This window comes from Pimephales promelas, chromosome 12, assembly GCF_988280905.1.
Source record: "Pimephales promelas chromosome 12, fPimPro1.hap1.1, whole genome shotgun sequence".
In the NCBI taxonomy this organism is placed as follows: domain Eukaryota; kingdom Metazoa; phylum Chordata; class Actinopteri; order Cypriniformes; family Leuciscidae; genus Pimephales; species Pimephales promelas.
This window is the reverse complement of record NC_142780.1, coordinates 23883226-23905499: the sequence shown is the minus strand read 5'-3', so window position 1 is coordinate 23905499 and position 22274 is coordinate 23883226. Positions and strand designations below refer to the sequence as shown.

General features: G+C 36.5%; 3 protein-coding genes across 5 annotated transcripts; 1 reads left to right on the top strand and 2 right to left on the bottom strand.

Annotated features, from left to right (window-relative positions):
- Positions 1-1492: 1492 nt before the first annotated feature.
- On the bottom strand, positions 1493-6318 carry mims1b (mitochondrial inner membrane scaffold 1b). Of its 3 annotated transcripts, none has more exons than XM_039680167.2 (4): positions 6172-6318; positions 4654-5086; positions 3469-3580; positions 1493-3365 (listed from the first exon to the last, which is right to left on the bottom strand). In XM_039680167.2, the coding sequence occupies exons 2-4, from the start codon at positions 5049-5051 to the stop codon at positions 3045-3047; spliced, it is 831 nt and encodes a 276-aa protein (XP_039536101.2). In that variant the 5' UTR covers positions 5052-5086; positions 6172-6318; the 3' UTR covers positions 1493-3044. The 3 variants fall into 3 exon arrangements, with proteins under 3 accessions (XP_039536101.2, XP_039536102.2, XP_088973893.1); XM_039680168.2 differs by having other exon boundaries at positions 4654-5095; positions 6172-6313; XM_089117767.1 differs by having other exon boundaries at positions 6178-6307.
- Positions 6319-11093: 4775 nt separating this feature from the next.
- Positions 11094-19054, top strand: mc5rb (melanocortin 5b receptor). Its single transcript, XM_039680159.2, has 2 exons — positions 11094-11401; positions 16128-19054. The coding sequence occupies exon 2, from the start codon at positions 16141-16143 to the stop codon at positions 17176-17178; it is 1038 nt and encodes a 345-aa protein (XP_039536093.2). The 5' UTR covers positions 11094-11401; positions 16128-16140; the 3' UTR covers positions 17179-19054.
- A 1178-nt stretch (positions 19055-20232) lies between these two features.
- On the bottom strand, positions 20233-21188 carry mc2r (melanocortin 2 receptor). Its single transcript, XM_039680160.2, has one exon. The coding sequence runs from the start codon at positions 21145-21147 to the stop codon at positions 20233-20235; it is 915 nt and encodes a 304-aa protein (XP_039536094.2). The 5' UTR covers positions 21148-21188.
- Between the last annotated feature and the right edge of the window lie 1086 nt (positions 21189-22274).

The window sequence follows — 22274 nt, the reverse complement described above, 5'->3', positions numbered from 1 at the left end:
ACCAAGGCTACAAAGAGCAACGTGAGAGCACAATGCCACTGCATTCCAAACTGTATGCTATTTAAGAGCTTTTTCCCTGTTTCCCGTCCCTCTAATCTTTTCACTGTCTGTCTTCAACCATTTCATTAGTCAGTTTGCTGCTCCCGCCGCCGCTGCTGCTGTTATGCTGCTTCTCATCTGCTGCACTTTTTTGTTTTGCCTGTCTGTCCATCATCCATCCTCGCACCATCCTGGTAAATACTTCCCTTTGTCCTCCACAATTTGTTTCCATCTCAAAGGAAGAGCTTTGTGCCGTTTTCTACTGTCCAAGGAGTTTGCATGTTACTCACAAGCTGAATCGGTGCCTATCGATCGTGTTGTTTTTGAGCGACGTAGGAACCCACTTGCACTCTAAAAGTTCCCACCTTAGCTGTGCCTCACTTCCAATGGTGCTTTCTTCTGTGTAATGTTTTTTTTTTTTTTTTTTTTTGTAAAGTGCTGTAAATAAAGTTAGTCTGTATGCACATATCCTACCCAATGGGTAGAAACCACAGAAAAAAAGACATTGTTAATAATGTAACAATTTATAGTTGATATAAAGATTTTAACATGATGGCAATGGATTTGTAAATGCCTACAGTTCAAATGTGCTTTTTTTTTTATTTAATTTTATTTTTTGGCGAACAAGAACATTCATTTTCAGAACGATGCTTAATGAAAATACTAAACTACAGAACATTTCATAGATTTTTATTGAGCCAGACCGATATATCGGCAGACCGATATATCGGCAGACCGATATTATCGGCCGGTATTTTCCAAACTATCGGTATCGGCAGTTATAATGGCCGATAAATAGTTTTATAGTTGAATCGTTTGTCCACCCGAGGGCACTCTACACCGTCCCTGCTAACCACAAAGCTAGCTAATGCCACTATCATCAGTGGAAGACCCCTAACGTTAACATTAATGAGCTTTGGTTCCTCTGTTCTGTTGCGACAATAAAAGAAACAAGTTTCTTTTTAAAATGCATCATCACATTATTTTAGTTAAAACTCATACATAACTACAAATAACTAATGTTAGGGAAATCTGTTAATGTTTTGCTACGCGTTTCTGAATAAATAAATAAAAAAATATCGGCCGATATATCGGATTTTAAAGCCAACAAATATTTGTATCGGTACCGGCCTTCAAAATCCTTTATCGTTCGGGCTCTATTATTGAGTAACATCTTTCTACAGAAAGAATGAAAATGCTGTTCTGGATTAGAATGTTTCTTTAAACACTGCCCCATTTACAAAAGGCACACTTACACACATGCAAAATGATTTATTTGACTAGGTTTTTAATCAGAAAACCCATTCTAACCTAAGTCATAAATCGGGATCCAGTGAATGGAAACTAGTTAGCAGTGCCAGACTCAAATTCTGAGGGATTGTGATATGACAGTCTTGCTTAAAACAACAGTGTTCATTTTAAGCCCAACATGTACATGATTTTTCATGCCACCCTGTGTTGTGCTTCCTGTATTTGCAAGTTTAAAAATGAACCAAATGAGAGATGTAGTTTTAACATTCTTATTTTTGTTATATACTGTATTTCAGACATTCTTGTGTATGTAGTGTATAGGAGCAAAAAAAAAAAGATTTTAAATTGCAAATATTTATGTGCTGGTGCTCCACTGTACAGTAGCTTGTATTCGCATGTCTATAGTTATATACCTGAAGATAATGTACATAGCGACGCCATTTTGACTACAAGCACCTGACTAACAGCAGTTGTGACCTTTTGAGCAATGTAACAAGATGCTTTTCTTTCTTGCACAAGCACAGAGAACTAACAATAACTGAAATGGGTTAGACTTGTTTTACTCTGTTGCTTATCGAGTGTCTGATAACAGACATTCAGAAGTAAAAATCGGCACAATACCAGACCTTTTTATATTCTATAAATTCCCCCCCTGCTCATGATGCTTCGTATGTTCATGTGCGTGGACATTTTATAAACATGCACATAGATATTTATTTTACTTACATCATTGTGTTGTAATTAATAGGTTTTAAGCATAAGGTCTGTTATTGTAATGCTTCTTTTATTTTCAGAACAAGTAATCAAAACATGTTGCTCTAATCACTGTTATAGTCAAACTTTTATGCTTGTACTTCTGCTGTTGTCCAACTGCAGTTAAACTAATAAACTAAAAGTACCAGTTGCTGACGTGTCTGATACTTAGGTTTTTTTAATTGAAATAATATCCTGAACATGTTATCATATTATCAATTTTATTATTCTCTCAATGGACATTGGCATGTTTGAGGTGAAAAAAAAAACCCTTCATTCAAGTAATTTTTTTGATAAAAGTAAAAAGAGGAACAAAGTGGGTTATCAATTGTCTTTTTTACCCACTGACTTTTTACAGTTTGCAATCCAGACACTAGATCAAGACATTGCGTAGTCTAAATTACTAAATTACTTTGTGCATAGTAGGCAATATGCACAAAAACTCAAATACAAACATGATAAATCATAGATATTATTTATCACTTGATTAAGTAGAAATATTTTCAATAGTCTTACATTAAAACAATTCAACTAAAAGAAACACACAAACACTCTTAATATGATTTTGGCTTAATTCGGTACTATACTATACTGCTAATTCAAGTTTGTTTCTCTCCAAAGCACTCAACTTGTAAATTCAAGTGCATGGAAACCATTTGACATGATAACAGTTCTTGAGTGCGAACATTCATAGTTCACCAAAAAATGAAAATTCTGTCATCATTTACTCACCCTCATATTGTTCCAAACCTATATAAACATTTTTTTTTGTCAATACAATGAAAATCAATTGGCTCAAAGAGTTTTCCTAAACGGACAGATTTTTTTCCCCCAAACATTTTTGTGTTATGCAGAAGACAGTCAGCCATTTTTGTTGCACTGTACCTTTAAGTAAACACCAAACACTTTGTGACATTGTGAAACATTCCTCAATACACTTAGGTTTTAGAAATTATTCTCTTCCCTTGGCAGCTTGATTGGACCACGGCATGCCAAGCAGCCTACTCGGCTTTCTTGCGGAAAGACATTTTGTCTTTCGTCTCCTGCAGTTTCTCCGAAAATTTGTCTTTCGTCTCAGAGATGCGCCCTTTAGTCCCCTCCATCCGTTCTGAGAGCAGTTCTTTGGTTTCCTCCATCTTCTCTGAAAACCTCTCTTTCGTCTCCTCCATTTTTTCAGTCAGTAGTTCCCTGGTCTCCTCCATTTTGTCCTGCAGGTACCCTTTAACAGGCGGAGGGGTTGAGAGGTATCCGTGTTTGCGGAGGTACTGCACAGACAGGGACGTTCCGCCCAGTGTAACAGTGTATCGGGCAGGAGTAGCGAGCTGTGACCAGATAGACAAAGCGACAAAATAACATTAACCATAAATCATATACATAATTGAAATCCATGTCATTGTCAAATAATCTTAGATTTTGTTTATATACCTTGTACATGGCATATGCTGTGAGTGCATAGCCACCCTGGGAATCTCTCAAAATTCCCACCATCCAATCCGGTAAACCGATGAACTCCAGAAACGGGATCAGATTCACCCCTCTGCGGAACATTAACATCCACTCATTTATATTTACTAGAGAGATTGTTTGCTTTTGTTACCTCAAAGTATTGATTGTCCACATTGTAAACAGACTTTATCTGGTAAAACTCAATCTCCCTGCCAGCCTCACCTTAAAGTCTGGCCGCTTAGTCTGTATGTTTTCATCTTTAAAGTAAAATCACCTCAATTCATGTAGTTTACTTAAGTCAACATACATAATGAGCTCGTTTACATATATAAATACATCATAAAAAAGCTACATTAATTAGTGAAGCACATATATTATATCGGTACCATATTAGTTATCAGCTTTTAATTTAATTTCTAAATTCATTTTAATTGTACATGCTCTTTTCTACATTTAAATGACCTTTGCTGTCAACTAAAATTCACTTTAAATGAACTCTTTAAAACACTAATAATTTAATAACACTTTAAATGTAATATTTAACAAATCAATAAATATCAATTTTTCATACTGTATAATATTGTGATGCCTATATTCAGCGACAGCATTTAAAATGATTTTAGTGTTTTCCTTTTCTTTTATTTAGACAAAATAGTAGGGCTGTCAAACGATTAATCGCATCTAAAATAAAAGTTTGTGTTTAGATAATATATGTGTGTGTACTATTTTGTGTGTGTGTATATATATATATATATATATATAAACACATGCATGTATATTTAAGAAAAAAATATTATTTATATAAAATATATTTATATATAATATAAATTATATATAAATCTAATTCTTAAATATATACAAGCATGTGTGTGTATTTATATATATAAAATAATTATACACAGTGTACCCACATATATTATGTAAACACAAACTTTTATTTTGGATGCGATTAATCGTTTGACAGCCCTACAAAATAGTGTATTATTTTAATTAATCAGTCATTGCGTGAAAATACTTAACAAAATGTTATCTTTGTAAAACCCAAAGACAAAACTAAATGTAATACATAAATATTCTTAAATCTGTTCATTTTATAGTCAATGCCAAAATCTTCTTGTTAGTTTTACTAATGGTGCGTTTCTGTGCAGGATGCTGGTCACTTACTTCATTGCAGCATAATAGAAGCTCCCAAACCACACTGTGGACGTGACGACGTGCACAGGCACCATGACTTTACCATACTGTTTAAATGTCTTTTTAAATCTCTGGAAGAGCCCAATAGATTTGTCCTGCAGAGGGTCGACATCACCCTTACTCTGAAGGCCAGACTCGGTATCACCCTTAAAAAGACCCTCAGTCCCAGCTAGACTTTGTGGAGGGTTTAATGGCGTTTCTTCCTCTGTGGACGTTTTGGGGGCTTCCTTCGTCCTGATGACATTAGTGCAACTGAAGCAGCGTGAGGTCCGGACGGTCACAGGAAGCTCCCGCACAGCCCGGGTGTGACCCAGGTATGCCGAGCGCAGCAGGACCACACGCCGCAGTGCGACTGGAGCCCACATCATAAGCTCCCCCACCAACAGAGCGCCACCTACAGGTCCTGGACAGGCTAAAGAGGTTAGTGTCATACAACAATTACAAACTATTACAGTAGCAGTCAAAAAATGTGGTCACACTTGAATAAAATGTAATAATTATATAATAAAGTTTTATGTATGAGTCGGCCTGGATATTAATTACACTATATACAGCTAACTAGTGCCAGGGATACATAGGAGTGTCTTCAATAAAAAAGCATCCAGATTTCTATCTACTACAGTAGGTGTGGCTACTTTGAAGAAGATAAAAACATTATGTAATGTGACTTCCAAAAACAAGTATACTTTGCTGACTCTGGTTTAGGTTAATGTAATGCAACTTAAAATGTTATTGGAAATTTTCAACTTAACTATCCATGATCTATTTAGTCATGAGTAATGATTCAAAGGCCACACAGGCTGAGCATGAAGAACACATGCTATTGGTCAGAGGTTTGGGTCATGGCTCTCTGTCAAACACCAGACGGATCAGGTTAAAGACAAAGTACTGTAATTCCAAAGATTAACAAGGTTAGTTTTAACCAGTCAGCTACACTTGACTAATTACCGGCTTATCATTTTTGCAGTAGGGAGAATATTCCCTTAAACGTTCTTCAATGTTTTATATGTAACGTTAACACAACTGTAACATGTTTCCTACTTTCTAAGTAAAAGACCAAGCAAGCATCTTAGCTGATGAACTATAGTTGTGCTTTGTTTAGCTTCATAACATTATATGAATACGGATATTTACTCAGTCAAAAAAAAAGTGTCAAAACATTTAATTCACTGACTAAAGGTTTAGGGTTCAATTTCTGACATGTTGTTTTTATGAAGTAACATCAGTTTGCCCAGAACACAAAGCACGATCACTATTTTGTTAGTCTTCGACATGTGACATTGGTGGGTTGTTTTGGAAGACAGTTAGACGTTTGCAGAAGTAAAAACACTAACTTTATTGCTTGTCAAGTCAACAGGGCCCTGATCTTAACTTCAACACACTGCTTTGCCACTCCAACAGGATCAAATACACACACCTAGAACAGCTCAAACAAAACTAAACATATCAGCTGGAAGAAATAGTTATAGAAACAGAGTGGCAACTTACATTCACCTCTTAAAGGTCTGCTGTGAGTTTATGGAGAGTCCGGGCAAAGCTCCATTCCTCAACAGACTTGTGTCATGAACTCGCACGTTCTCCAGACATTTCCACATGGAGCTGCTGCGCGCGGCATCATGGGACATGTAGTTTGAGGGTAAGCACATGATCGCTCTGCGTAGGTTAGTTTCGACCTTGACTGAGACTTTTATTATTAATATTAATAATAATAATAATAATAATACATTTGATTTAATGCGCTTTTCTAAAACCCAAAGCGCTTTTGTACTTGTCTCGGAATTAGTGATGGTGGTTAGACTTTTATAGCCCTATAGTCTTTATTTCCGCTGGTTTTTATTATCATTTATTATCATTTTATTTTTATTTTAAACATTTTTATTATCATTATTATCATTTATTATCATTTTATTTTTAAAATGTATTCTTGCTGTTGTTATTATTATAATAATCCGTTTATTAATATCGATTGTCGTTTATTATTTTGTATCTATTTTTCCATCTTTTGAATCGTAAGTCGTTTCAATCTAAATAAAGCTTTAAAAATGTTACAATAAAAATTAAAGAAGTTAGATATATTTTATTTGTTAATTAACGTATTTTAAGCTACTCTAAATACTCTAGACTCTGTTATATCTACAATAAGTTAGTTGTATCTATCGTTCTTATACGAACATTTCTATTTATAATTTCGATCATTCTCTAATCCATTATGTCTACTGGATTATATATCAGGTATTTTTTCCACCGTTTCCCTGGTAAATAGTAAATGACGTGGTAAATGATGTAAGACGCTGCAATTACGTTTTTCTCCACTAGATGGACCATTAGTAGTTCTCCATTAGCTGAAGTAGCAGAAATGCAGAATAGAGCAACGAGTTTCACATCAAGAAAGAAGGTCGTCTCGAATCCTAGCTGAGTCAGAAAGACTTTCTGTGTGGAGTTTGCCACACAGAAAGTGTGAGGATTGTGTCTGTTCCTCTGGGTGTTGTGTTGTATATCAGTGACTAATGTTTTTATTTCTTTTGATGTCCTCTGTGCAAATGCACATAATATAAAGAACAGAACAGGGCAGGTAAATTGGAATCTACTTTTTTTTTTTTATAATAGTTTTTTTTTTTTTTTTTTTTTAAGTTGTTGATTTCCTAGAGAGGCACTGAGAAGCAATTAGTAATCATTTGTGGATATTTGTAAAGCCTAATAGCAGCAATGTAACGACATGACATTATTATATCCTTCATGGCCCTTTACTCTCTCACTGGCTCTAATCTTCTTTTGATTTTTTTTGTTTTGTAACTAAGATTATTAAAACACTCTTCTTGTCATCTTGTCAGTTAAAGGTATAGGGTATGGGATTTGCAAAACGGCTGGCAGATTTTGAAACTACACAACTTCAACCGTATTTCCTAAAACGCTGGCCCTGACTTCACCCATTCAAAGAACATGGGAAGATTGCACTTAGGCTGTGTGTTCACCAAAGCGTTTTTCCACGTGCCTGGCCTATGTTTTCAATTGTTTTTAATAGGAGCGCCACGTTTTTAGAACATGAAAATGCGGTCATGAGCCTAACAAGGAGCCTAACTTTTTTTTCACCCTGAAACGCTGAGAGCTCATTTTACAAGTCGCCAAGAGTTGAAGAAAGTTCAACTTTGGGTAAAACGCAGCACTCACTGATGTCACTTTTTACCCAGCTACCCAATCACAGTGTAGGAGGGGCGTGACAAATACTGCAACTGTCAAATCATTCTTTTTGTACAATGACATCAACCTGCAGAGCTAAAAGAACAAAATGGATGAAAATTAAATTTTTAGTATGAAACAAATTATCTGCGAAATCAGTTACAGGTACACTGTGCTGCGGATATTCTGTATCATAGCAAGAAAACGTATCGGATGTGCCTTTCGTTTACACTGTGACGGCATTTTTGGGGCTTAAAAACGCAAAAAAAGTGAAACCACCCTCCAGAGTGAAAATCTTAAAAACGCTAAACCGTCGCGTAAACACTTAAGGTTGTACGCAGGCACGCAGACTTGGTGTTGTTGTGTGGCAGTGCTTCACATTGCCACCTAGCCGTCTGGAGTGCATACTACATCGAATTTCACACACTTTTGCGTCAACATATGCACACGGTTTTCCAACCCAAAACGCTCGTCTAAACTCAGAATAAAAGTGATAACACAATGCCACTTTTGCGTTTTCTCTTCAGATCGTTTCCATGTAAACATAGCCTAAGACAGCAGGCTCCAGATCCAATTAAGCTAAATTGGGAATAAGATTAGTTAAACCGTGGAAACAGAAAATCAAGATAATGCCAATTTCAGTAAATGTCATCATACATTTAGTTTGACTTTAAAGTAACAGGCTAAACATCCACATGGATGTTCAAATGCTGAGCAGCATTCTGGTACTTTCTTATCCTGGGTGCCTCAAATCACATCTCATGACCAATATCTCATGACCAGTAGTGTGAAACCAGACATGAAGAGACTCACTGCTAGGTTAACGTATGAGGATATGACCAGATTAAAACATTCTTATGTGAATGAATAGGGTCACTAAGTGGGTGATCACTTCAAAGGGGTCACCTTTTTTAATATGTCATATGAATAAATCATATATTATCTAAGTGTAGAAGGCAATATGAAATAAATAAGAATAAGTATACAAACAAATGGTCATTTATATTAAAGTATAACTGAAAATCTATTCAATTTAAATGTGAGGAAGCACTTCATATCAATAAATATGCACTGCTTTTCGCCAGAGTTTATACATGAAATTAAACTCAATGCTTCAATAGTGACTGTGTGAAGAACTAAATTCTAATGAGTTCTCATTACACTGTGTGCAAATCTCTTTAGTGCTGATTGGTTATCAAAGAGGAAACCTTGAAACAAGAAGCCTTCCTACTGGGATATAGACACTCAGAACTTTGGCTTTCTTATAAGTGCATTGACAAAGACTGCTAAGTCTGATCTTACTATAGTGGCAAGGTCGAAGGCGCAGTGTGTACACACAGAGCTTTTGCAAACCTGAGAAAATGCTAAATGTTGTTTCATCAAATGCATGTCAATCTAGGTCAGAACCTGTCAAAGCTAGAATGTTGTGAAAATTCAGTTTTTCCTATTTTCATCATCTTTTTCTTTCTTTCTTTCTTTCTTTCTTTCTTTCTTTCTTTCTTTCTTTCTTTCTTTCTTTCTTTCTTTCTTTTCTGTTATCATCATTATTAATACTATAAGTCTAAGACGACTAACTAATAGTTGTTTTGCTAATAACAATAAAAATAATATACACTATGTACTGTGGGAGTTGGGAGTTGTGGGAGTCTTGTCATAGCAAGAGAGGTTGAAAAGTTCCAGGATGTCTACGGCTAAATATAAATTATTCATCTAGTAAGCTTGAGATCCTTTCCATCTAAACTGGTTATATATAAGCCTATACAGCTTATTACACGAACATCATCCAATAATTGTACAGAAATTTCTGTTAACCCTGAAAAACACAACGTAATGAAGTTCTAAATTCAAAATACAGGTAAAACACCTGTAAAAAAAAAATGAATACAGAAAATTTCATCAAATTTATACAGCACATTGTGCCCTATTTTTACGGATTTTGTTTCTGAGTGTAGCGAATGTTTTATGAGCACAGGATAACCATATTAATCTGCACAGTCAAGCAGAGCCGAAGCACATCCAAAAAATATGTTCTTCATACAAAATGCATTCAGTTTTGTTTTTTAGCCCTCTAGAGAGCCAAAAGTTACCTTTAAAAGCAAAAAAATGTGTAATGTGATTATTGTACATTTTTTTGATGATGATTATAATTATATATTATATACACTACACTTGTTCTGTTTATTAGACCCTTTTGCTTTAATGACAACAACAGTTAAAGCTGCAGTCTGTAGTTTTTCCATAGCCTAGTTTGTCACCATCTCTTTTCGAAATCTGCAATTGCAGTTGTTTGCAAAATAACCAATACGGATGAATCCAATGTTTTGAGGAAAATGTGCGGCTGTCAGTCACCGCGCTGGTGTGGATACTGTCATTCGGAATCACAGATTATACTTGTTGGAAGGATGACCAACATAAGAATTTACAAGTAACAAGTAACATCCACGTTCTGACCAACTAAGGGGGAAAAAAGCATTGCAGTAAATCGCGCTTAAATCTAACGGTCGCTTATCGTATCACGTCAAACCACTTTGTTCTCAAATTGTTAATGTTAACGTCACCATTGCGTGTCGACATTTGATGCTCTTCCGATATTATCTTTAATATCGGAAGTCTCTTTTTTCTGTAGCCTTTGACCTTTTTCTCCTAAATATCTACATGCATGTGTGTGTATTTATACAAAATAATTATACACACTACACACACATATATTATGTAAACACAAACTTTTACTTTGCATATGATTAATCACGATTGCCCAGGCCTAATTTTTTTACATTATCAAGATGAAAATATATTAATTGTACTAGTGTATGTACATATATTGTTCTGTATCTAGTTCTAGTTATCTAAAAGTAGGCTACATACAATATTAAATTTAGGCCTCTAACACTTTGAAAATAATTGGAACTCCAGTAACCCAGTAACTTTAGTGGAAAGTGCCAGGTGAGGTGTTGATTTACATGTTTTTCTTCACACAGAAAAACAGCAGCTTCCATCTGCTTTTCTCTTTAATCAGCTCCTCTGAAGTTCCTTTTCCTGTTTTGAGTTTCGATAAGCTCGACTGAGCTCCGATAATAAGTTCTGGATATCTGCTCAACTTTCTAAGGAGACCGGAAGTGCCCATGTGTTCCGGCGCTGCCATTCAGACGTTCAAACAATCCCATCAATCAAATTGCCTTCATATAGGCCTACCAGTGTTTGTTTTAAAACTGCCAACATCCTGTACTGAAAATGATAACGAACATTATTGTACTTTTTTTCGTTGTACTGTAGCCTACGCTGGTTTATTTTGGTATCGTATTTGTTGAGTATTGACATGAATAAATATCGCTTAGGTCAAGATTTAGGACGCTCGTCATTACTGAAACCAGCATCGCTGCCCAGGACGGAGCACGACTCCGCGCGGGGGTGGAGCGCGCGTTGTACTATATGAGCGCGCGCTGAGAGATTCTACAACAGTCATCATAGATCACACAGCTCTTGCATTAGATCATTCACCTTCTAAACATGCTATAAACCATCTCCGGCGACACTTGGCAACGTGAGTACGTTTTCTTATTCTTTTTTTGGAAGTATCATTACTAATTGTAATATACTAGCCTTTTTAGTCATTATTTGATCGTTTCCACTTGTTGTTTTATTTATTTCATTTGACATCGACCATTATTATTGTTATTGCTCCAACTTTTGTTGTTATTAGCCTATGTTTTGCTTTATTTTTATCCCACATTACATGGTATTTCTCACTTCAGAAGCAGATTAAATATAGCCTAGACTATAGTGTGATGCAGGTGTTATAAACATTCTCAGAAATTAAATGAGCCTTAATTAAATGAACAATAGACCATAGCCAATACTTCATTTTGCTGTACACAAATTCTGTGCAAATCATTCTGAAATGTCATGAATGTCATGAAATGGTGTATGTCCTGAGGTGTTACTCTGTAGGTATTTGAGCTGCACACCTGCTTGTCAGAATTATGTCATCGGGCCACAGCAGATTGTGATTTATAACACCACTTAAATCCTTTTCGAGATGTAGGCTAACCACCCACCAAGGGGCAACTTTTTATAATCCAAATCCGCTGTCAAAGAGCATTATAAGCATTTTAATATTCAGATCTGTCTGACAAATCCACTTAGTATTAGATCAAATCCACTTTATTGAATACAGAGGCAGACCATCTCCTGAATATTGATGTTCTGTCACAGGGCTTGTGAGTAATGTCTTAGTTAAATTAAAAGGTCAAGACAGTCTTGTTCCATCTGATGTATTAAATTGACAACCAATTTGTGTGTTTAATATATTTATATTAATAAAGGCTATATATATATATATATATATATATATAGGCCTATAAAGTTACATTTATTTGACTGTGTGCTTCTGTGTAGTTGTATATGATGTTTGTTTCTGTGTATTTTTCATATTTTTATGAATGTGCTCTCTTTCTGATTGATGAGTGCTGCTCACAATGAGTCAGTTTATCATAAAAAGCTCCACAAATTATATGACCTTCTGATCTAATGTTCAGTGTCACATCTAGGACATCTAGGGTCAGAGATGGTTGTGAGATGGATGATTTAAATTTTATGTCTCATGTGTGTGTTTGTGTGTGTGTGTGTGTGTGTGTGTGTGTGTGTAAGGATTTTTAATACCACCAAAGCACTCAATCGATATGTCACTTGTAGCGACACTGTCGACTATGGAATCTGCCTTGATTCACCCACTTTTTTGAGCCCAATTAACTGTCATTTCATGGATAAAAAGATGAAAAACAACATGTATTCTGAGGAGATTAAAAGAAGCTTAATTTCAAGAAGAGGATTTTAATGAAAAGACATGACAAGATGCTCAGAACAACACACAAGAAAAAAAACATCAGTTCAGTATAGCTTATGGTAATAATAACAAATCTTATTAAGAAACACTGTACACTCAGTTGCATTTGATAGTTTAAAAAAAGAGATTATAATGCCACGAGTAAATAAAAGACGTTTTACATTTTATTAATCCTAAGTGCCTTATGTGTTTTGTAGTTTTACAAATTTATTAAGAAAATTAAATTAAAAACAAATTAACTGAGAAAGTTTAGTAGACTGAATTTAGCATTTGATGTATAAACAAATATTAAATCAGAGTTTATCAGGTCTCTCTATTGTAAGTTAAATAAATAAGATTTGGCTCTGGGAGCCCCTGGCTCAGTTTGAATAGTTGGTATCACTCTCAGTCTAGGACAGGTTTCTAATTCTCTTCATTTACATGCTTTATTCAATAATGTCTCATCACAATGTAAATCCCCGCCTCTAAATGTATATAGATTGCAAGGGAACGTTCCCTTAGTTTAAACTTGACAATGATTGCAGCTACCAGTAGCTTGTGTTCTCAATAAAGTATCCTACTGAAGATACCACAAAGTCTCCTGGTTTCCTACACTTTAGAAGAATAACGTTCACAATGGTTTCTTAAGGAGTTGAACTATCCCATATCTAAAGAGCACTGGGATTTTTACCCGAGTAGCACTCTTTGCATTTCTTGTTTAAAAAAAAACTTGTTCTTGTATCTTGTTCATGTTCATTTCAGTTTGGTTCACTTTTCACAAACCTTCGTGCATAAAGTGAATATCACATTCATCTTATTCAGGCGTTTCTTTGTGGTGACTTTCTGATAGAACATGGTCAGTATTCTCATACTGCACGTTCTAGAATAGGTCTTGCTGACTCATTCCACGGAGATACTTCATTGATGTAAATCTTGTCCTTGATTAAACACAATCTCTTTCAGTCCATTGCAATCCAATGACATTGATAATAGTATTGATTGTGCTTCACAAAGATTTTAAAACCATGTTGTCATTATGAGAAAAGTATGTTCCCTTACTCTATATGACTGGAATTCACTTGAACTGCAGACCCATTATTTTGCTACAAAACCCAGATCAATGCTAAATGAAGGAACCATGAGCAAGAGGTATAGGCTGCCATCACCCTTAACTGTGGCAAAAAATGCATTAAGGATGTCTACATATAGTGCATCCACCAGGATACACTCATAGCGTTCTTGACTCCAATGTGACCTCCATTGTATTACCTCTAGTCATGTAAGTGCAAAAATATAGGAGTAATTGGCCTGATCCAGTGTATCTGAGGGATTTCCAGGTTCCCTAGGAAAGCCTTAATGTTTCCTTTTCCCAATGTTTAGAGCACACATTGCTGTCAATAAAGACGCTGCATGTTCAAGCTGTGTTGTGTATCCTATGCATAATGTGTCTTACAATTCTAACTTTATTACTCTCTTTTTCTTGCAATTCTGAGAAAAAAAGTCAGAAGTGATGGATGTTAACACAAATTTGGGAGTGGGCGTGTGAGTAGTAGACAGACAGAGAGAGAGAGACAGACAAAGATTCAGAAGTACGTGATTCCAATGCGAATTTTAATCCAAACAGGCAATATGCGACACCTCATATGTGACCATGACCAAACAGAGAATGAATGTGTGAGGGTTCAACTATAATATAGCAAACACAAGCGAGGCTAATTAATACACACCGCTGAAAGCAAGAACACAAATGAGGAGTGGGAAAACTGAACAAAGGAAACAGGAAGCTAATGAAAACATCTTGAACTTGAGCGTGCAAGTACTGAACAAAGTCCCTCATGCGGCGTCCATCTTTGAAACGCCTCTCGAGCAGCTATGAATGTAGACAGGAATGGAGTCTGTGGATGTGTGTGGAATGTCTGGGTTGTAGTGCCCTCTGGTGGTAAATCCTCTCACTGGTGATCGTTACAGTAGCGCTGTTTGGTCTGCGAACGAATAAAGAAAGAAATGTGTTATCAATTCTGTCAATGACTTAGTGTACGTTCACACCGCCGCCGACTTGAGCTTCCGAAGCGGCCGGAAGTCATTCATTTTCAATGGAAGCTGGCTTCTCTCCGCTGCAAGGAGCGTCAAATCCATCGGCGTCGCGTTTTGGCCGTTTTGAGCGTCAATCAGAAAGTTGAAAGTAGCTCAACTTTATGGTAATGAGCCGTGACACGGTTCAGCGGCAAGCAGCAGCGGTTGTTGTTGTTATGTTGTTTTACTCTGTAAACTGAATGTTTGAATAAAGCATTAAAAAAAAAAAAAAAAAAAAAAAAACGCCAGCAACCAATCAGAATAAAGACGTCCTTCATGCCGACTGATTCCGGAGAAATATACAATGATAAACTTTCGTTTCTACCAAAACATTAGTTCCGAGAAAAAAAGAAGAAGAGCTAATCATAGATATGTATATAAAGGCTAGATGTGTTACGGCGGAGTTTCCATCGTCATCACCGGCGGCCATCTTGTCACAGACAAGCTGATGTAAGATGAGTGGTCAGCACGAACACAAATACTCTTATCTCGTTGAAATCTTGACGGATTTACACACGGTTTGGTTTACAAACGTTATTAACGTGACTATAATTATCTGGATGATTATTTATTTATACACTTTTTATTCATAAGTATGCAGTGTCATAACTACATCTCTGACGTTTATAACAAAACAAACCGTTTGAAAATCGGTAGAAAATTGAGCAAGTTATGGTCATTTAAATAGTACATGTACCGTTAACACAATGTTACGAGTGAGCGAGCTACCTGTGACAAGATGGCCGCCAGGTGCAGACGTCGACCTCCATTGGCCAGCAGCGTGGACGACATATCTAGCCTTTATATAGATATCTATGGAGCTAATAGTCGCGTTGCTGTGAATCCTACTGGTTTCTTATAATTTATGACATGACGTTTGCATATATTGTTTGCTTATAGCGCAACTTTTATTTGAAATATTTACGAACACTCATTTTAAAGCAGGAATTCAATTAATTTGCTCATGGTGACACCAATTTGACAGCAAATAATAATAATAGCTAACTATTTTTTCCCCGACCAAATGTGACCAAAACGGTTAAAAAAAAATGCTATCATTATAAAAGGTTTCTGCATTGCTTGTTTTTTTTTCTGTTTATTACTTTTATGTTGTGACACTTCTATTCTCCCTGCAACGTCAGAGCGTTCAAAGCGTCCAAAGCGTCAACAAGCTTCCCCGTACTTTTTTTTACAACTGTACAGTTACCAATAACTTAATTAAATAATGAAATTCTGACTAATAAATAAATAAATGATCCAACAGGATTGGTTTTATTCTGCAATTTATATATCATTTAAACATTTTTATAGTAAAACAACAGATGTTGGTTACAATGCTTCTTGACATTTTAACAACTCTTTCCCTTTACAGTAAATGTACATGGATGCAGCGTCTTGTATCTAACATCGCCTGTTACCAGACACTACATCAAAACATGAATACCTCAGAGTGGCCCACACTTTCTCCAAACGCCTCTTTGAATCACACAAACCACAGCGATGAGTCAAGCAGGTCCAAGTCAAGTACTTCATCCGCCTGTGAGCAGGTGCACATTGCACCTGAGGTCTTCCTCACATTGGGGCTCATCAGCCTGCTTGAAAACATCCTGGTCATCCTTGCCATCGTGAAGAACAAGAACCTCCACTCACCCATGTATTTCTTCGTCTGCAGCCTAGCAGTGGCCGACATGTTAGTTAGCGTTTCCAACGCATGGGAGACAATAGTCATCCACTTGCTGGCGAACAGGAGTTTGGTGATTGAGGATCACCTCATCCGTCAGATGGACAACATATTTGATTCTCTAATCTGTATTTCTGTGGTGGCGTCTATGTTGAGCCTGTTAGTGATCGCGGTGGATCGCTACGTGACTATCTTCTATGCTCTGCGTTACCATAATATAATGACCGTACGGCGAGCTAAGATTCTCATCGCCAGCATCTGGACCTTCTCCACAAGTTGTGGGATCATCTTCATCATGTACTCCGACACTAAGCCTGTGGTTGTGTGCCTGGTGGCTATGTTCATTGCCATGCTGCTGATGATGGCCTCACTCTACAGCCACATGTTCCTGCTGGCCCGCTCGCATGTCAAACGCATGGCGGCATTGCCGGGCTATAAAGCCAACATCAGGCAAAGAGCTAGCATGAAGGGTGCCGTCACCCTTACCATACTACTGGGAATCTTCATCGTGTGCTGGGCACCATTTTTTCTCCATCTCATCCTCATGATCTCCTGCCCACGGGACATTTACTGCATCTGCTTCATGTCACACTTTAACATGTACTTGATACTCATCATGTGTAACTCGGTGATTGACCCACTGATCTATGCGTTAAGGAGCCAAGAGATGAGAAAGACCTTTAAAGAGATCCTCTGCTTTGATGGACTACGCAGCTTCTGCAACCTGGTCAGCAAATATTGAACCTGACGGGATGGACTGATGGATGAACGGATTTATACATAGATGGATTGGTGCATAATTGCAGCGGGGGAGGGGAAGTGAAGCCTGAGCATCTTCATTAGGGACATTTGAACACATTTTTTCTTGGTCATCTTACATCATGTGAAATGTTTTGATGTTACTGTGGAAGTTTCATGTCGTGTTGTTGTAAAATATTGAATTAAGAAGTTCAAAATGTGCCTTTCTGTTATGTAGTGTATTTATAATAGGAGTTACATTGTCCTCAGCAGGGGACTGTCGTCAGGTCAGTGCAGTGATGTTTTGTGCAAAAAGGCTAGAATATTAATATGCAGAGTAGAAATATGCTTGTTTTTAGATTTAGACTTCATATAAAATCATAGCAAATGAAAATATAACCCCCGGAATTAAGACTAAAATGCATTACTGAGCTTTTTTAACTGAAAGCAACTTGCACTGACTTATCTTAAAATATGTCAATGTCATTCATTGTAATGTCTCAAAATGCACAGCAGTAATGTTTTTTTTTTCTTTCTTTCTAAGGCATGTTTATAAAAGCTATTTAAATGCCATATAGTTCAATTATTATTGGACTAGGGCTTAATCCTTAGTTCATAGGAAGTTAATGAAAAAAGAAAATTCTGTTATAAATTACTCACCATTCCAACCCCGTATAAGGCCTTTGTTCATCACAAATGAATCGGAACACAAATGAATCCTGGCTTAATCTAAGACCTGCCAGTGAAACCAGGCCAATAATGCAAATAAAACATGTCTGTTTTAGAAGTACTTAATCATAAAATGTTGAGAATATTTTTGTAGTATATGGCAAACCATAAACATCTATCAATAAATGAATGCACCTCAATATTATAAATTAAATCTCTACATGTTCAAAATATTTGTGCTACATTTCATTTCTTATTTAGAGCAGAGACAAAAACGTTTATAAGAGTAAATTAACTGAAAAGATCTTTTTTGTTTGTTTTTTTGTCATGTAAGCTGAAAATTATTGTTTCGAGTTAAAAATCACAAATAAAAATACAGCATTTTATTACCTTTGAATTGTTTCATAAAAAAATCTTAAGTTCAAAAAAGCATGAAAACTCCATTTAAAATAGTGTGTTATGCAACTGCTCTGTGTAGATTATGTAATTTATGCATGTAAATGGTGGACATATTTTCTTCTAAACTTCTGATTGAACAATATGAACAATATCTTCTGATTTTGTTAATTTTACTGCAGAAGAAAAAATGCTGGTATTCTTCTTAACAATGTAGATTTGAACTTACAGTATGTGTTAAGTATTATGATTTCTAAGCAATGATATCTGATAAATGACATATAATGAGCCACTGTGTTTGTGAACAAATATGAGATTTTTCTGTATTAAACACTTAAAAGATTTGGTTACACTTTACAATACTGTTCAATTCATTCACATTAAAATTAACTAAAAATGTATTTTTAAAAAAATCAGAATTTACTAAATATAGATTCTATATTCTATAATAATACATTTTAACATTGCAACTTCAATTACACATTTACACAGATTAATGTGGACAAGCATAAATTATGAACAATTTAATAAACAATTAACAAATTCAACTCATAAAAAATCATATAGTTATTATAGTTAGTTAATAGTGAGAAATGGACCCTAAACTCAATTATTGTTATAGTTCATGATACCTAATGCATTACCTCATGTTAATTGATTAAAACTTGTGTAGTTTGTTTTACATAAATGTTGTTGTGATCTTTTAATACCTGTGAATTGAATTTCTTCTACTTTTTCCCTCAGTAGTGTGAAACAGAGTAGTTCACACATGTTTTTTATCCGAATGAAGTGATATCGAATAAAAAATGCCTTGTGGAAACGGTACAATTCGATTGAATTTCATGAATATCGACTGAAATGAAATACTTTGGGTCTCATCGGATTTTATCTTGATCGATATACGGCTTATGCGATAAACGCTGATGGAAAGGTAATCTGCCGAATAATAGATGAATTTAATAATGCAGGTCTATGGTCACCACCTCAAAGAGCATGCACAGAGAAGTCCAAAATAAACATGATTTAATGACTCGTAAATGTAAGTACACACTGATGGCCTAAGACACGAAACGAGCCGTTTGTGTGAGAAAACGAACAGTATTTATATCGTTTTTACCTCTTGAAACCACAGCCACGTCCAAGTGATTTGAGAGTGCGGGCGCTTTGTGGCTGTGGTTACAAGAGGTAAAAACGATATAAATACTGTTCGTTTTCTCACACAAATCACTTGTTTCGTGTCTTAGGCCATCAGTGTGTACTTACATTTACGAGTCATTAAATCATGTTTAATTTGGACTTCTCTGTGCATGCTCTTTGAGGTGGTGACCATAGACCTCCATTATATGACTGACACAAGAACGGTTTGACTTAAAAATATCAAAATTGAAAATACTGCGGAAACAAAGACACCTACATCTTCGATGCTAAAACATACCAAAAAGTGAACTATCCCTTTAAAAAAAAGACACAACATATTTTGATATTCAACATAATATAATACCATAGATCACTATTTTCCAGATACACAAAGTTAGAGCAATTAACCTCAAAACTGTTTCAGCTGACTATTGAAATTCAGATCAAATGACAAAATCAAAAACACTGTTGCCATTCATCAAAAGTGCAGAGATGAGATTTTGTGTCAAATATGGTCAGGAGAAAGAATTAAGCTGGGACTTCTTAATTAATCTTAATAAAAGCCTCTCTGTTGTACAAAGTGCAAATGTGACGTGACTTTACTTAAGTGCCGAGCTGGAGAGCGTGATATGATCAGATGCTTTCTTAACTCCTGTTTTCTCAGCGCTGTCATTTTTTTAGTTGTTATTGAGAGCAAAGTGCAGCACACATTCGCATATTCACCTATAATGCCTCTCCCAGCAGTGTGGCCTCAGCATGTTTGCTAACAGTGTTCCGCTGCAAAGGTATTTCAAACTTCTTTTTACCCCTAAGCGAAGAAGGAAATAGAATCGTGAGTACATATCAGGGCCTTCACTCAGACACACTGTTTCCAGATCCTTGAAGCTGAGCACAGGAACATTTTCTTAAAGGTATTGCGCAGCTCCGTGCTACGGAAAGCGTAAATGGCTGGATCAATGACCGCGTGACTCACCAGGAGCACTACGTGTAACTGGAAGAGCGAGCGGTAGCACTCACAGTAGGGGTTCTCTGGGCAAATCATCATGATCAGAAGATGAAATAAGAAAGGAGCCCAGCAGGCCACAAACACTCCAATCAAGATGGTGAGCGTCAGCGCCCCCCTCAAGCCACTTTGCCTGTGACGTGCCTGGGCACCCGGCATAGAAGCGATCCTGTTGGCGTGGTGGCGCGCTAACAGAAACATATGCACGTATAACAAGAGGATCAGGAACAGAGCTGTGAAGAAGAGCACAACGAAGAAGATTTTCACCGTGGTGGCCACGAAGAAACCGATCATGAGCGTTCCGCTGATACCACACAACACCCAGATGGCCGTCAAAATAACCATCACGCGACGCATGGTCATAAGCATGTGATAGCGTAGAGCGTGGAATATGCTGATGTATCGATCCACGGCTATGGCGAGTATGCTGAAGATGGAGCCCAGGAAGCACATGCAGATTAGAGAGTCCATGATGTCATCTATCTTCAGCTCAAAAGGGCCACGGGAGTTCAGATGTCCGGCGTCTTTAAACAACAGCAGGATGTCTTCCAATGCTTTAGAGAAGCTGGAGATGGTGTTAAACACTGCCAGGTTGCAGATGAAGCAGTACATGGGAGAGTGAAGGTTCTTGTTTTTGATCACGGCCAAAATCACCAAGAGGTTCTCGCTCAGACTGGCAACGGCGATGGCCAGGAACACCTGACTGGGGACCTGAACCTCAGCGCAGTCTGTGGGGTTGGTGAATGGAGCTTCACTGCTAGAGTTCATGATCACTGTCTGGATGCAGACCTCATGGGGATCACACTTGGTTGTTCGATCAGCTGAAAATTTCATGTGAATTGACCTGGAGAAATTTTAAAAAAGTTTTTATTAATATACAAAGGATATAGAGTTGTACATTTATTCCATCAATGCAGCGTCTGTGACGTCACCCATAGACTTTCTGAAGAACAGTTTTGAGTCTGTTCATGGGGGGTATGGGCGGCGCCATATTGGAAAATCTTGGGAATTACAAAATATAAATGTTCAGAAAGGATACAGAGGTGGTATGGTGTGTTGTGTCGTATCATGGCAGAGACGTCAAATTCCACTCAGCGCAGCCCGTTATCAGCTGTCAATCAAAGTTAACCGCCCTTATTTGTCATACATTTTATATCTAAATATGATCTAAACTATCGAGTTAGAAAAAATTCACCCCCCTCACAGTTGTTAGGCACTCAAAACCTATCGAAAAATACAATAAAAGTCCATGAGAACCTGTAAAAGCATGAATTTATGCTGTGAAAACGGACATTGTAACATGTAACATGCCGTCTATGGATATTTGCTCCCTCTTGGGACGTCGCTCTAGCGGATTTTAGATGTATTGCATGTATTTTCTATTCATCAAAGAATCCTAAAAAATGATATCAGTTTCCACAAAAATGTTATGCAGCATGATTGTTTTCAGCATTGATAATAATGCAGATGTTTCTTGAGCACTAAATTAGCAGATTTCTGAAGGAAGTGACACTGACGTGACGACTTTAGCACCATCTCAGGAATAAATCATATTTTAAAATAGAAAACAGTTATTTTATTATTATATTTTTTTAAAATAATACTTTTACTGTATGTTTGATTAAATAATGCAATAACAAAAATAACATCAAAAATTGAGCTGTTTGTTCATATAAGGTCATAATAGGCTGTCAACATATTGATGCTCATCATAACTGGATTGAATGTAACCCAGGTCATATTTTTTAGTGGTGATGTAAACAAGCAAAAACAACCATAGAGGTTTTACACCTTCTAATGCTTAAAGAACATGTAAAAAGATCTTAATGGTAAGGAAGAGTGAGCCACTGGATTGTAGTAAGAAGAAACAAAACTTAGTATTTTATTTGAATGCC